Source organism: Canis lupus, chromosome 23, assembly GCF_048164855.1.
Source record: "Canis lupus baileyi chromosome 23, mCanLup2.hap1, whole genome shotgun sequence".
NCBI classification, from domain to species: Eukaryota; Metazoa; Chordata; class Mammalia; order Carnivora; family Canidae; genus Canis; species Canis lupus.
The window spans coordinates 2,237,657-2,253,724 of NC_132860.1; the positions used below are offsets into that span (position 1 = coordinate 2,237,657).

The following is a 16,068-nucleotide window of genomic DNA, read 5'->3' on the forward strand; positions in this document are numbered from 1 at the left end:
GTTATTAAAAATCTCTAGCTATTATTATTATAGCACAATGTTTCCTTTCAATTCTGCCAGGTGTTACTTCCATATTTTGATGGCCTAATACCAGGTACATAAATATTTATAACTTTTATGTCTCCTTTAAACCTTTAATTATTAAACCTTTGATTAATATATTAATATATCCTTTTAATCTAATTAAAGGATACTATTACTACCTTAATTTAATTAAAAATTAAGTTGAGATATCAGAAAACTGTTTTTAAAAAGAACTATTACATTTTATAATTTACCTGTGTGAATCAAAAAAAAAAAAAAAAGACACTGATGTTGACTTCAAAGTTTTCCCTCAACAAAATGCCTCTGTTCCATAATTCACAACAAGAAATTACATATATTTATACTATGCAATGCTGTTTTTATCTGTTTTATATTTGGGATGGATTGTTTATTAGAGAGAGCAAAAAGAATTGTGTTATTAGAAAATGTATAAAAAAAACAGTATTCTATGGGTACACCATGAAACGTTCTAGGGCAGAGAAACATAAAAAACGGGTCTTAACTAGGAAACATCAAATTAGTTAAGGGGAAACTCTACAGACTATACCAATTTTCAGAATTTTAAGGCAAAATTTTTTGCCATTATATAATCCACAGATACCTTATGGCATCATGAGAGTAATATCTGGCATTGTTCACATCAGCTAAAGAGCACCAATTATTCATAGTTCTCCCTAACGCTACATTCAGTGATGTTAGGTTGGTAGTTTGAAGTGGGCCATAACAGCAACATGTACATCATGAAAATCTACAAAACAAAATAAATCAAGGTTTTTGTTTTTTGTTTTTTTTAAATCTACACCTCACCCTGACTCTCACAATAGATATTAAATATATAACAGTGTAACACTGAAGATCACACTGCAGAAGGTATTTTGATACAAAGGTCACTATACTACCTACATGGTTTCTTAAGACAGAAACATTTTTTTTCAAATCAACAATGGTAAAATGTAATGTAAAATAAAAACCTATTTCAAAGAAACTTATATTTTTTAAAAAATTAGAGGAAATACTGTATCTTAACACAGTCCATTCCATCTGAAATTTTAATAGTTCTTTCTTCCAAAAAAAGAAAAAAAAGAAAAAAGAATCTCCCTGCAGGAGCTATGGCATTGGTCCTACCTCTTAGAAAAGTTCCTAATTTTTTCAATATTTGAGGTCAAGAGAAATAAATTAAACCCCTCCTCTCTGTGACCAATCAGCCTTCAATATTTAACGAGATAGAACATATAGTCTCAGGATTTCTCTCTGATGTTTACATCAAAGATTACAGATTTTCCAGTAAAATATTGCTACTGATCTTGAGAAAAATCCATTATACAGACTATAATGAATTTTTTTAGATAGAAAATTATCCTATCCGGTACCATGACAACTTCAGCAAATCTAGTAATTATGAAATTAATATTAAAAGTTAAAATATCAAAATAGAGAAGATAATTATTTTGAAAATGCATAAAACCAACCTTACAACCTTAGTCTGATATTTATCATCATTGATTTTGCGTCACTTTAGATATCAGCTCATTTTCTCAGTCCTCCTATTTTTCCTTCACCGGGTTCCTCCAACTCCTTCATCAGAGTGGTCCTACCACACTGAGGTTGGAATCATATAAAAGTTCTGAGCCCAAGAAGTGACCCCAGTACCCAAGGGACATTGCTTTTATTTGTGTCTCACATCTGTCCTCCAGTTAACTTTGAATTTTATTCATTCACTTAAATATCACAACAAGCTCATCACATTGTAGGCCTTTTGCTAGACACGAAATAAACTGGAACACAAGAAAAACATGTCCAGGACTTCGTGGAGGACAGTCTACTAGGTGAAATGTCCACTGAACAAATAATCTCATTAAAAGTTTATAAATAATTATTAATGCTATGAAAGAAAAGTATATGACTCCATGTATATGTAACAGGGAGACCTGCCTGCTTTGAAGGCTCAGAAAAAAAACTTCTCTGAGAAAGTGGAATTTGACTCAGGACCTGAGGGATGGTGATGAGGAGAGTCCCAAAGTACAAAGGAAATACCACTTTTTCAATTTCAGACATGTTGGTTTCACCTTTCCTGAACTTTTATTTCTACCTTTGCTGTCTCTTGGCATTTTTCTCCTAAATTACATTGCTACCAACCCTGACCATTCTTATCTCCATAATAAAAACAGCTAATGTTTCTTGAGTTCATACTACTTGGAAGATATCATTCTAAGCATGTGCCTATGTGAACTCATCTAATCTTCACAGTGATCATGAAGTATGTCACATTTCCTCACATGACAGATGAGGAATCTGAGGCACAGTCATGGTAAGTTACTCGCCCAAAATTATACAGCTACTGGTACTAATCCTTAAATGCTGCCCATCATCTCCATCATAACCTATCACTCACAGAAACCGCAAAGCACCAAACTAAACTGGCACTAGTATTAGGCAAAGAATACCAAGTATCATATCCTCCAAACTGCTCATCTTCAACTAGATAGGGTCATGCTTTCTATCTGGTTTTCAAGAAATTGTAAATGAAAAATTGACCACGGTGGCCTATACTAAAACATTTCCAGAGGCAAAAAAAAATTTTTTAGAACCAGTAATGTTCTTACAAAAACTTATTCATTCAGATTATGAAATCATGAAACTGGGCTAAGAGAAAGAGTTATAACTTATCCAATTCTTTCTGGAAGGAAGGGAAAGGAAGATAAGACATTTTTTATTTTATTTTATTCCAAACTTGTAAATATTTCACAGATATTTACAAAACTAAATTGATAAACAGCAAGTTGGTTATGATGTAGAAGAAATTCCCAAAATTATTGTCTTTTGGTAAGCAACTTTTAAATATTAAAAAAAAAAAAAAAAGAAATAACTATAGTGACCAAGGGCTCACTGAAAACTACATTTAGATATTTTTTTTAAAGTTCTTGTTATGATCAAAAGTTTCATTTGTAAATTCACCATTGAAGGTGATGTGAAAAACAGTAATTAAGTGGGTGATTGATACAATTGAGTGTATGACTCATAGTTTGCAAAGGAAAATAATTTTGGGGAAAAAGCTCAGGAAGAAAAGAAGCAAATAATGGATTCTGGAAGAAATGAAGACCTTTCCTGTCCAAGAACTGTCACCAGTTTTTATTACTTGAAGATTAAGGGAGTAGTGAATAAAGCTGTCTGCCAGACAGCAGAAAAGGTAAGAAATAACATTGTCTCTAAATGTACCTCACATGAAAGTTTTCAGAAATAACATTCATAAAATTAAACTTTCTATAAAAAGTTACTAGGAAACCCAACTCAAATCAGAACAATGGAAATGCCAAAATAAACCAACATTACATTTGTCAAGAACATGAACAAACTGAAACATCTGGATAGGTCAGGTTGTAGAATCATCTAATTTTATTCCACTCGGTTTTAGAACAAAGACAGATCCAATACTGATTTATAGGGGATTTTGTAGGACCTGGTTTGTTTTTGTTTGGCTGTTTTTCTACTTCAAGGTTAGCACAAAATAAATATTTAGTTTTTGCTACAAGGGGTTCAGCAAACTTATACAATGAGCTTCAGTTTCTGGTTCCCGAGGTCAAATTCAAACCACTGAATTCAGTTCCACTTTTTTTTTACTAATTGCCCTTCCCCTCTCATATATATACCTCAATTATATCATATGTATTTACATTTCCTGTTGTTTTTTTTTTTAAGGCTCACATTTAGGTATGGGTATTAACTGCTATCCATGTGTTATGAATCTTACAGAAAATGAAGAGAATTTCATTTTGATTAAGTCATGAAGTTTATTTAATTTAGTATTTTATTGACATTTTTGTGTATATTTTAGAGTCTCTATTATACGACAGCACTGAGCTAGATGTTTTACATACATAATTAATTTAAGAATACTGACTGGGCTTACTATATATATATACACACACACACACACACACACACACACACACACACACATATATATACTGCCTAAGGATAAGGTAAATGAATATTTCTGTGATGAAGCAACCTAGACAATCTAAACCATCACTGATGGCTTTTCCATGAGCAATATCCAGCCATTCCAGCCTACCTTATATATGTAACCCAGATCTAAGTTCATGAAAACTGTCTGATCCAACTTTAGAAAGTCAAAAAAATAAAATAAAATAAAAGCTGTGTGTGTGTGTGTGTATGTGTCTGCATATACCTGTGTGTTAGGTTACTGATTCAAACCTTGGCAGTCCAATTATAGAATCTTTGCTCTTCTTTCCCTAAAGTTCATGCAAGGACTTTTACTTACACCTCACTGGCCAGAACTATGTCCTGGGGCCACTATGAGCTGCAAAGGAAGCTGGGAAATGAAGCTGAGTAGGCAGTTGCCTACATACTAACAAGACCTCATTTAGTAAGAGAAAGTACAATAGACAATGGGTCGGCAATTAGTCCTCTCTGCCAGGCTACTTTGTTATTTCTAAATAAGAAAGCTGAAATACAATTATAATTCTAAATTGAAAAAATTATTTGGGCTCTTATTGATAAATGCAGGTTCATTATGGTGGTAGTCGTTGATTCTGCTTAACAAATATGGTGGAAAAATAATTCTTTTTGCTTTAAGCCTCTGAGATTTATTTTTATTTTAATTTCTCTGTTACCAGAGCATTAATTTGACTGCATTTAATTTGACTTATTTTTGAATATATTTGAGTTATACTAATTTGACTAAATTTGTTGACCTATACATTACTGATACATTAAACTCCTATTTACGTGGAATCAAAAGGATCAGAAAGGCCAAATGTTTACTCAAGATATATGATATCAGTATCATTTCCCATTTTCCCACTTGGTATGTATATTTTACTGTAATCTATTTTTAAAATTTCATTAATTTATATACAGTTTATATATACTAAACAGAATAATTAGTAAACAGAATAATTCTTCAACTAGAATAAATTATAGCATCATTTTTAGCCCTGTGCTGACCTTTTATGTAAATTCTTAATATGAGAAATACTACTTATTTCTTTCAATTGTTGAAGCCACTAAAGCCCTCCCTCTTTCAGATATATTTAAAAATATTAAAGAAAATATTCAGAAAGAAAAAAAAAAAGAATCTTTGATCTTAACCACTAAGACACTGTATCCTGGAAAAGAAGTGTGACTTTTAAAATGAAAACAACTGATTCAGTTATTTTATTTATTTAGTAGTACCTTCTAAGAGACCATATTTCTAAAGTCAATACACTAAGTATCAGTGTTAAGTTATAAAAACACATTTGCTACAAATTTACAATGATAATTATTTTTTTTTCCTTTTGTAAATATGCAAGGCAACTATGATAGTTAATTGGATATATAAACTTTGCTGGGCCACAGTGACCAGATATTTGGTCAAACATTATTCTGGAATAAAAAATTTAGAGACGCCTGGGTGACTCAGTGGTTGAGCGTTTGCCTTTGGCTCAGGTCATGACCCCCCGGTCCTGGGATCAAGTCCCACATCGGGCTCCCTACATGGAGCCTGCTTCTCCCTCTGTGTGTCTCTCATGAATAAATAAATAATATCTAAAAAGTTTTTTTTTAATTTTTTAAAGAAAACCACACCTTTCCGTGAAGGTTTGTTTTTGTTTTTTTTTTTCAGATGAGATAAAATTTGAATTACTATACTGAGTAAAGCTGATTACCCTCCATAATTTGGGTGGGCCCCATCCAATTGGCGAAAGCCTTAACAGAACAAAGGCTGACTTCTTTGGAACAAGAAGGAACACTACCAGCAGATTCTTTTTGGACTTAAGCTGCAATTTCTACCTCGGTCTCCAGCCTTCCAGCCTACTGTGCACATTTTGGAATTAGCAACCCTCTTTGAGATTCAATTCCTCGAAATCAATCATTCAATCTCTGCTCCTCCCCATATATGTATGTGTATACACACGTACGTATACACACACATACACATCCTGTTGGTTCTGTTTCTCTGAAGAACTTTGAATCAGATAGTAAAGTAGTTGAAAAGTCTAAAACAAGGAATAGGAATTCAGATCCTTAACTTCAGTCTCTAGTTGTTCTTGAAAAGATATCAAAATTCTCAAGGATCTATGCTGGAACTCAGTTTTCATACCCAAACTGCTCAGCCAATGTCACGTTCTTTTTCTTTTAAAACTGCTACTTGACAAAACTATTCAACTCTGGAAAACAGTATGACAGATCTTCAAAAAGTTAAGCATAGTTACCATATGACCCAGCAATTCCACTCCTAGGTATATATCCAAGAGAAGTGAAAATATATGTCCACACAAAAAGGTGCACGTGAATATTCATAATAGCATTCTTCACAGTAGCCAAAAAACAGAAACACAAATGCCATCAATTGATGAATGAATAAAAAGCATGTGTATTATCCATAAAAGCAATGGTTCAGAAAAAAAAAATGAATTACAGACAAATGCTACAACTCTCATGAATCTTTAAAACATGCTAAATAATGAGTGAGTGCAAAAGGCCACATATAACATGAATGTATTCATAAGAAATGTCCAGATTAGGCAGCTCCATATAGACAAAAAAGACTCAGACTCGTAGTTGTCAGGGCAAGGGGAAGGGGGTCAATGCAGAGTGAACACTAAGAGACACAGGAATCCCTATGAAATGCTCCTGAGTTAGATAGTGATGATTGTAAAACCTTGTGAATATATTAAAAACCAGTGAATTGTACACTTTAAAATTGTGAATATTAGGATAAGTGAACATCTCAATTTTAAAGTGTTAAAAAATAAAAAAACTAACCAACTTACCTGGCCTTTCTGTGGTGCCAAACAACGAACAACTTCATCCACCATGACTGGGATATGTAACTTAGTCACAGCTTCGTTATCTCTATCCTGAGGTCTGTGCATCTCTTGAGTTCCAGTTTGATCTGTTTGCTCCCGGGCTTCACACTCATTATACCTTTGTGCTGTATCATGTATTCTTTTTGGCCAGACACCTGAATTAAATATGCCAGATTCCCACCAGCATGAAAGGAATTCTTTATAGAGTCTACAAAAATACGGGTATCGAAGCATTCTGTAGGTCAACAAATCTGGGGAAAAAAAAATAAAAATATCATGATTGTTGGATTTTTAAAATACATAATTTTATATAACTTTTACATATGGCCTGTTAAGCTCTAAGATATCGACGTTTTAATGATCAGGGCTGTAAAAATTGATTATTGGGTCATCATTTTTCTGAAATACATTTCTAACTTTAAAGAATAGATTCAGTGCATTAGAACTATTTATTTGAAAAGCTATCTGGAGGGAGGTGGGGGATACTGTCACTGGGTGATGGGCATTAAGGACGGTATGTCATATAATGAGCACTGGGTGTCATAGACAACGGAGAAATCACTGAACTCCACCTCTGAAATTAACAATACACTATAGGTTAACTAATTGAATTTAAATTTTAAAAAGGCTAATGATTGCACGGATTATGCATATTATCCTATTTCAGATGCAGGTGGTCTTTTATTTTGAGCTCTTCTATTTGTTTTTCTCATATTGCTAAGTCTTCATCTTCAGTCTAACTTTATTTGAAAAATTGTCCTTGGAAAAAGATATGCATGTTTATCCATAAACAAATGAAGGTAAAAATCAGCTTGTGAAAATCTTGCAGACTTGTTATGGATATTCTCTGACAAGATTATCTCACCATGGCTTCCATTAGTGAAGCATGTTTCAATTTAAATTATAACTTTATAAATACTCAACTGAACATACTTTGGCATGCTATTTTGTCTGTCCTCTGCTCCCCAAAAAACAAGCAAATAATTAATACATTCCTTAACTTTCTCACACTTGTTCCTTTTTATTCTGCAATCTGGAACTCTTTCAGGTGCAGAGGAAAAAGTATTCATGAAATACATTAACAGAAACCCTTTTGGAAACATTATGCTTTTTATACATTAGGTTGTAAGCCACGTTTTTAATACTACGGCAGTATATACCAACTTAACACTCTGCTTCTTTCCTTCTAAGTTATGATGAGTTATTTAAGAATAAGACCCACACCTTTATATACACAAAAGCAGATACACACTAGGTGTTTGAGAAGTGTTTTCTGGGGAAGAAAAATGAATGAATGGATGGATGGATGAACTCCAGATTCTATAGAATTCATATATTTATTGAAACTTAATTTAGGGGACGCCTGGGTGGCTCAGAGGTTGAGCATCCGCCTTTGGCTCAAGGTATGACCCTGGCGTCCTGGGGATCGTCGGGCTCCCTGCATGGAGCCTGCTTCTCCCTCTGCCTGTGTCTCTGCCTCTCTCTTATGAATTTAAAACAAACAAACAAACAAACAAAAATTTACTTTAGGAAATTTCACCTGCCTGACTGACCCTACCAAAAACCACTCTCAAAATCCTTCAAGAAACATAAATATCTCCCTTACCAAGAAAAAGAAACATAAACATCCTGCTTAAATATGCCTTCCTTTCCTTTTGCAATAGAAATGAAAAATAATGTTGAAAAGCTGATCACATGTAATGACTAGAAAAGGAATATTCATATTTTATAAATTTAATATCAACAAGACGTTGCCTTAAGGATAGGCCAACTTTATCTAAGACATAGTCCACAGAACTATGTAACAAATGTGACACAGGAAAAATATAGAAAAAAAAAAAAAAAAAAAGCCTGGAAATAAGTGTTTTGAAGTAACGTATTAGATGTTCATCAGTGACAAATTAGCCAAATTTTTAATTATGCCCTGCGTTTTTCAGAAAGCTTACACAAAGTAAACCCAACTACCCTCTGACTGTGTTTTCTGACATTTTTCAAAATAAAAGCTAAGCTTTCCCAGGCACTTACTAAATACCTCTCAACTCCTTCAGTCCTAACCACCACTGTCAGAGGTAGGTAGTGTGGTTATTTCTATATTCAGATGAGGAAAACAGAAGTGATTGGCCGACAGGGCACATCCCTGGGGCGTCGGAGGGTAGATCTGTAAGGCGGGCCTTCTGTCCGCAGAGCCTGGCATCTGAGCCTCTGTGCCGCCAACAAGGCCGCTGCTCTGCTGAGTGCACCCAAGTCACCCAACGGAACTTTAACCACGTTGACTGCATATTCGCAGCAGCTCACGAATTACATTCTTTTTCCGCAAAGAGCCAACATCCTCTTGCCTGGAAATAGTGTAACGGAGGGGCAGGCCCTACACAGGCCTGCAGAGCCGACTCGGGAATAGCCACGCAATCCGCACTGCACGTCCCGAGGTGTACAGATCCTCAAATACACGAGAGGTATCTGCATGTATGGACCTGTGCACCGGGGAGAGAGGGATCCCCCTATACAGGAATCAGAACTGCATAGGGGAAATCAAGTAGAACAGATCAAAAAAAAAAAAAAAAAAAAAAAAGCTGTTGCATTTAAGTCTTTCCTTCCGCATTCAACTTCTCTATTTGCTCCAGCGGGTTCCGGGTTCGAGGCCCAGCAGGGTGGCCGCGACCCTGGGTCCACGTGCCGCGCGCTCGCAGCCTCTCGCGGGCCGTTGGCTGGGGAGCTCGCCAACTAGGGGAGGCGGAGAGCTGCGGCCGGGCCCCACGCGGTCACGGATCCCGGACAGGCCCAGGCTCAGTCAGCTGGAGGCGGGAGTGGTAGGGGGTAGGGGGTGCTCCCAGGTGCGGGAGGGGGAGGGGCGCTCCCACGTGCGTGCCGGGGATGGGGGGGAGGGGAGGGGGGCTCCCAGGTGCGGGCCCGGGGCGGGGGAAGGGTAGGGGCGCTCCCACGAGCGGCTCCGCAGGGGCCGCGGGACGCCCGGAAGCCCCTCCCCCCTGCTCCCCTCCCCTCCCCTCCCCCCCCTGCTCCCCGCCGCCCGCTGGGCCGCCCGGCGCTCCCCCTCCCCCCTCCCCCCGCGGGGCCGCGCGGGCGCACGGAGGGCCGGGGCCGGGCGCCCACGGAGGGACAGCGGCTGTGACCCGGGGCCTGCGCCAAGCCGGGCTCCCCGCTCCCGCCCTCGAGGACAGCGCGCGGCGGCGGCGGCGGCGGCGGCGGGGGCGGGCGCCGGGGTGGGGGCGGGGCCTGCCGGCGGGCGGTCCTCCGCCTCCCCGAGGCCCCGAGGGCGCGGCGGGCTCCGGCGGGCTCCGGCGGGCGGCGGCGGGCCGCGGGCGGGGCTGCGGCGGGGCCGGGCCCCCTCACCTGCGGCGCGGAGCGGGCTGGCGGGGCGGGAGCTGGGGCCCGCGGCCGCACGTCGAGGCCGGGCCTGGGGGACCCGCGCGCGGACGGACCGCACCGGGGGGCGGGTCCGCCGCGGCCCCGCGCGAGCGCCGGCCTTTGGTTCCGCTGCGCGGCCGAGCCCGCAGCCGGGGCGCCCGGGGCGCCGCGCCCCCTCCCCGGGCCAGCAGCCCCGCTGCCGCGGCACCTGTGCGGGCGGACGGCGTGCAGGCGGCCTGCTCCAGCGCCGCGGGCTGCGCTGGCCTTGGCTCTCCCCCCCGACACACCGGCGCCCCACACTCGGGGCTCCTGACGTCCTGCGGGGCTCAGCGGCGGCCTTGACCGCGGCGCGGGGACGCCCGTGTGCCCACCTGCAGGGCCGGGCGGCCATGGGGGCCTCGGGGGCCAGGTGCCCAGCGGCCAGTGGAGACGGACTCCAGCGCCGGACGCGCGGCCAGCATCCCCGCCAGGTGTGCGGAGACCCGGTAGCGGGCCCCGACGGGGCTGGCGGGAAAGTCCTCCGCAGACACCAGTAACCGGTGCAACCTTGACACCTTGCTTGGTTCAACAACACATATTTTCAGAATACATGAAGACAGCATCTTAGTATCACGAAATCTACGAAGTATTTCCGAGACAAAGGCCTCAATTCTGAATTGGCCGGTTTGCACCACTAACAATAAGGAATTTCCTTTAGGGATTTTCTGAAAAACCTCAGTTGTTTTTTTTTTTTTTTTTCTTTTTCTTCAGTGAAATAAATTATGCCCGCATCTCATGGACCGTTCTGGGAATTGAATGAGATGACCGATGTAAAGTTAACGAAATGCCTGGGACGTCAATGGTAAAGTTCTATTGGGTGCGTATTTGAAATGAAAATAAAAAGGCTAAAAAATAAATAAATAAATAAATAAATAAATAAATAAATAAATAAATAAATAAATTCTATTGGGTGCGTATTTGAAATGAAAATAAAAAGGCTAAAAAATAAATAAATAAATAAATTCTATTGGGTGCGTATTTGAAATGAAAATAAAAAGGCTAAAAAATAAATAAATAAATTCTATTGGGTGCGTATTTGAAATGAAAACAAAAAGGCTAAAAAATAAATAAATAAATAATAAATTCTATTGGGTGCGTATTTGAAATGAAAATAAAAAGGCTAAAAAATAAATAAATAAATAAATTTTAAAAATTAAAAAAAAAAAAGTTTTCAGTTTTATTACCAAACCCAGCACCAGCACCACACAAGTAACTATTGCATTAGCTAAGATACATGCAGCCAAATTTTAAAAAAGTACAATTAGCCGGAATTAGTAGCTTCATTGGGGCTCTATCCAGAGTTCAGGAACAGCCGTGTAACACGCATCATATACAACACACAGTGTTTCTGATCTTCTTCAGTAGGAAATAAATGTCCATATTATGGGACATTTCATATATTATGAAATATATGAAATGAGGCTTTCATATATTATGTGAGTTACAATACTGTGCAAGTGTTGTGCCATCCTCTTTATTAGGGTGATAAGCTCCATGTAAGAATATAAACCCCCAGAGGGCAGGGATTTTTACTTACACTATGTCCCTAAAGTCTACAATCAGTAATTGCAGCATGGATACAATGTCAATATAAAGAATGACAGCGGCCTTCAGATCGTACGATTAAAATCACCCCAACCCATAAAGAGAACTTAGCACACATATTTCCCTTTTTTTCTTATTAAAGTGTACGTTCTCAAATTATATCTGTAATCTAAGATTCAAAAAAAAAAAACAACACTGCATCCAATAATGAAGTAGGCCAATAAATTTAAATGAGTTTATTTCGTAAAATCATTAGAAAGAAACATTTAAAAAAAAAAAAACAAACAAACAAACGCCGAGTAGTTTCACAATCAGCAATAAATGGAGTAGGCCTGGTAGCGCTGGGGCCTCAAACCCAAAGCTCTAGACTTTTCAGTTAATCGCGGCGGATGGCGCCCAGTGCATCCGAGTGACAGCGGCCAAGAGGCCCAGGTGCCCGCGCCCTCCGGAGCACCGGACCCGAGCCTTGGAGGCCTCACTCCTCCGGGAAGAAAAGGGAAATCCAGGCGTCCAGCCGCAGCAGGCTCCACCCCTCCCGCCCGCGGACCGCACGAGCCAGCCCCCGCGCCCCGCGCCCCGCGCCCCGCGCCCCGAGCCCGCCTGCAGCCCCGGCTGGCTCCGCCCACCTGCCGCCGCGGCTAGCCCCGCCCACCTGGGTCGGCGCCTCCGGAAACAGCGCGCGCGTTGCCCCGGCGACGCGCGGCCACGCCCCCTCCGCGGAGCGGCGCGGCCCGGAGTCCCGGCGCCCAGCGGCCGCGCGCCGCGGCAACGTCCGACGTGATGGCGTCACGGGGCCGGCGGCCAATGAGACGGGGCGCTGGGAAGGCTGGCTTGGGTTTGAATCTTGTGGCTGAGTTTGAAGCGCGGAGCGGCGGACGTCGGGGAGGAGAGTCGCCGTCGCCCCTGCGGGCCCGAGGTGAGGGAGACGCGCGCGACCAGGAGCCTGCCGCCGCGGACGCCTCGTGTGCTGCCCGGGTCGCTGGAAGCCGCAGGTCGGCGGCAGCCCGAGGAGCGGAGCGCACGACGGGCCGGGCTTGTGGACCGACGCGGGAGGCGCGGGGGGCGGGGGCGGTTAGGGCCTGGGAGGCGGAAGGGCCCCGGGGGGCGGGGCTAGGGCCCTGGGCGGGGTTAGAGAGCGGGGGCGGGGGCGGGGGCGGGGGGGTTAGGGTCCTGGGCGGGGTTAGAGAGCGGGGAGGTGGGGGTTAGGGTCCTGGGCGGGGTTAGAGGGGGGGGTTAGGGTCCTGGGGAGGGGTTAGAGAGCGGGGGCGGGGGGGGTTGGGTCCTGGGGAGGGGTTAGAGAGCGGGGGGGGGTGGGGGGGTTTAGGGTCCTGGGAAGGGGTTAGAGAGCGGGGGGGGGGGGTTGGGTCCTGGGGAGGGGTTAGAGAGCGGGGGGGGGGTTAGGGTCCTGGGGAGGGGTTAGAGAGCGGGGGGGGGGTTAGGGTCCTGGGCGGGGTTAGCGGGGAGGGGGGGGGTTAGGGTCCTGGGCGGGGTTAGAGAGGGGGGGTTAGGGTCCTGGGGAGGGGTTAGAGAGCGGGGGGGGTGGTTAGGGTCCTGGGGAGGGGTTAGAGAGCGGGGGGGGGGGTTAGGGTCCTGGGAAGGGGTTGGGGGGGTTAGGGTCCTGGGGAGGGGTTAGAGAGCGGGGGCGGGGGGTTAGGGTCCTGGGCGGGGTTAGAGGGGGGGGTTAGAGTGCTGGGCGGGGTTAGAGAGGGGGGTGTTTAGGGTTCTGGGGAGGGGTTAGAGGGGGGGGTTAGGATCCTGGGGGAATTTAGGCTCTGAGCGGAGTTAGGGACCTGGGTGGGGGTTAGGATCCTGGGGGGGGTTAGGGACCTGGGGGGGTTAGGGCCGTCGGGGGGGGTAGGGTGTTGGGTGGGGTTAGGGCCGGGGAGGGGGGGATTTAGGGTCCTGATTGGGGTTAGGGTCCTGGGTGGGGGTCAGGGTGCTGGGTGGGGTTAGGGCCGTGAGGGGAAGTAGGGTCCTGGGTGGGGTTAGGGACAGGGGGGTATTAGGGCCCGGGGCGGGGGAGGGGGGTAGTTAGGGTCCTGGTGGTGTTAGGGCCCTGGTGGGGTAGGTTCCTGGTTGGGGGTAGGGCCTTGGGAAGGGGCTAGGGCCCCGGGCGGGGGCGGGTAAGACCTGGGTGGGGGGTAGGGTCCTGGGCGGGGGTAGGGCCCGGGGGGGCGGGGGGGGAAGGGGCAGGTCGTCCTCCGAGGGCCTGGCCGGGGGCCCTGACTGCTCCCGCCTTCAGTTCCGAGAGGTGAGCGATGATGCAGGGCATCCTGGCACCCAACTGCCCTGCCCCCGCCAGGGGCCACTGGGCGCCCGGCTCGGTCCCAGGCGGCGCGGCCCGGGTGTGACTGTCAGCTAGGGCGTCTTGGCCCCAGGGTGTGCTGCTGGCCCGGCCAGGGTGGGCGGGAACCGCCTCTACGCCCCGGCCACAGCTGACAGCGCGCCCAGGGGTGCCCGAGGGTGCCCCGCGCCCGCCGCCCTGGAGTGTGCAGGGCCCCTTGAGGGGCTCGGGGGCGCGCAGCACGGAGAAATCCAGGCCGACTGCCGCCGTGCAAGCTGGCTGGCTCCCGGGAGTGGGTGATGCCTGTCGTAGGCCTGCAGTTGAGGCTGTGGTCTGTGAGCCGTCCGGGGGCTACTTCCAGGCCCTCCCTTGGAGTTTGGGGAGTGGTTATGGGCTCTGGCGCCCGGGAATATAAGAACCAAAGACTAGATAGTGCTCGTTACTCAGTTTCCATTACTTTGTAAGAATTGTCTGCTTCCGTAAACAAAGGGGAGCTGCCTTTCATGCCAGCAGCTCACCCCTTCTGTCCCTGAGCAAGTATTTGCAAGTACATGAATTTTTCATTATAAAAGTGCATCTTGTCAAAGTGCAGCGATCCCCTGAATCGGTTAAGGTGCGCCATAAAATCACTTTTATGCTGTCAACGCTGTGAAATCCAGGAGGGAAAAAAATAGCCCAGATGTCAGTGCCGCCCTTCATGCCACTTGAAATTTTCTTTCTCCCCTGATGTTTTGAACTTAGGGAAGCGCACCGGCTCGGCCACTAAAGCCAATTCCGAAGAGAGGTATAAATTGGGTGGAGGCTGTATAAATCATAAATGATAGTGTGGAGGATAGTTCCTGTTCCTGAAAATGTTTGTTGAACTTAGTCTAATTCAGATTTGAGTTTAAGAAGTGGTTAAGAACTGTATGACTGACTCCACAATCAGCACTTCTGTTCCTTTGTTTGAAAATACTCTGTTCTTATTACAGCAGAGCATTGCTGTTAGGAACATGGGCTTGCTGTTGAGACCTGAGTCTCCATTCAGGCTCCTCACTTAGTAGCAATTTGGAAAAAATTATTTACCCCTAACTTTCTGTTTTTGTGAAACGGATACTGTTATAGAATGCCACACGTGATTATTCTAAGGATTGAATGAGATGATGAATGTTAAATGTTTACCGTAATGTCTAACATACAGAGCATGCTCAAATGATAGTGTTGTTCATAATTAGTACTTATCATTTTTATTGACCTAATTTAAAAGTTCTCGGGACGCCTGGGTGGCTCAGTGGTTGAGAGCCGGCCTTGAGCTCAGGTCGTGACCCCAGGGTCCTGGGATCAAACCCCACAACAAGCTCCCCACGGGGAGCCTGCTTCTCTCTCTGCGTCTTTCATGAATAAGTAAATCTTTTAAAAAATAAAAAAAATAAATAAAAGTTCTCAATTAATAGCATCTTTGCTGATAATATTTGATATCCCATAAGCATAGAGAAATCATTTGATATCCCACAAGCATAGAGAAATCAAACTGTTTTATTTCAACATCCATTCAGGTGCTCCTCCACTGAGGTGTCTATCAAGAATACGCAAATATATATTTACAACTTTCATGAGAAAATTTCTGGAGATTATATATTTACAATCAAAAGAGTGGTTACTTAAATACTTCAGATTTACACCCACTTAGTCTGAGTTCAAATCCCATGTCTTTTGCATCCATTAGTGTGACTGTAGCCAATTAGCTTAATCTCCATTACAGTTTTCCCTCTATAGAATAGAAATGATTGTAATACCTATATCATAGGATTATTATGAGGATTGAGAAGTATGTAAATTGCTTAGCAATTTCTGTTTGTATACTAAGTGATCAATAGAAAGTATTTCATAAAAACAAAGTTATTAAATGAAAGATTGTGCCTGCAGTTAATTTTAATACTTTTTATTTTGTTTTTGAAATAAAAATAACTAGTCTTGTTTAAAATCCAAATGATACAAAAG

The 16,068-nt window shown here is 43.7% G+C and overlaps 2 protein-coding genes across 11 annotated transcripts in view; one reads left to right on the top strand and one right to left on the bottom strand.

Moving 5' to 3' along the window:
* Positions 1-10,613, bottom strand: part of METTL15 (methyltransferase 15, mitochondrial 12S rRNA N4-cytidine) — a 314,558-nt gene extending 303,945 nt beyond the window's left edge. For 4 of the 9 annotated variants that reach the window (XR_012015421.1, XR_012015422.1, XR_012015424.1 and 1 more), the window contains exons 1-2: positions 9,194-9,600; positions 6,822-7,108 (exon numbers count right to left, since the gene is read on the bottom strand). Coding sequence is in view for 6 of the 9 variants with exons in the window: in XM_072793724.1 (XP_072649825.1) it covers positions 6,822-7,108; positions 9,194-9,320 (414 nt within the window). In the remaining 3 variants the exon portion in view is untranslated. Of the gene's footprint in view, positions 1-6,821; positions 7,109-8,889; positions 9,088-9,193; positions 9,612-10,205; positions 10,306-10,591 lie in introns of those variants that run through there. The other 5 variants (XM_072793723.1, XM_072793721.1, XM_072793720.1 and 2 more) reach the window with 5 other exon arrangements.
* Positions 10,614-12,569: 1,956 nt separating this feature from the next.
* The window catches only part of KIF18A (kinesin family member 18A), a 78,744-nt gene continuing 75,245 nt past the window's right edge, over positions 12,570-16,068 (top strand). Inside the window, exon 1 of one of the 2 annotated variants that reach the window (XM_072793717.1) lies at positions 12,570-12,720. The gene's annotated coding sequence lies outside the window, so the exon portion shown is untranslated. Of the gene's footprint in view, positions 12,721-13,960; positions 14,056-16,068 lie in introns of those variants that run through there. The other variant, XM_072793718.1, reaches the window with a different exon arrangement.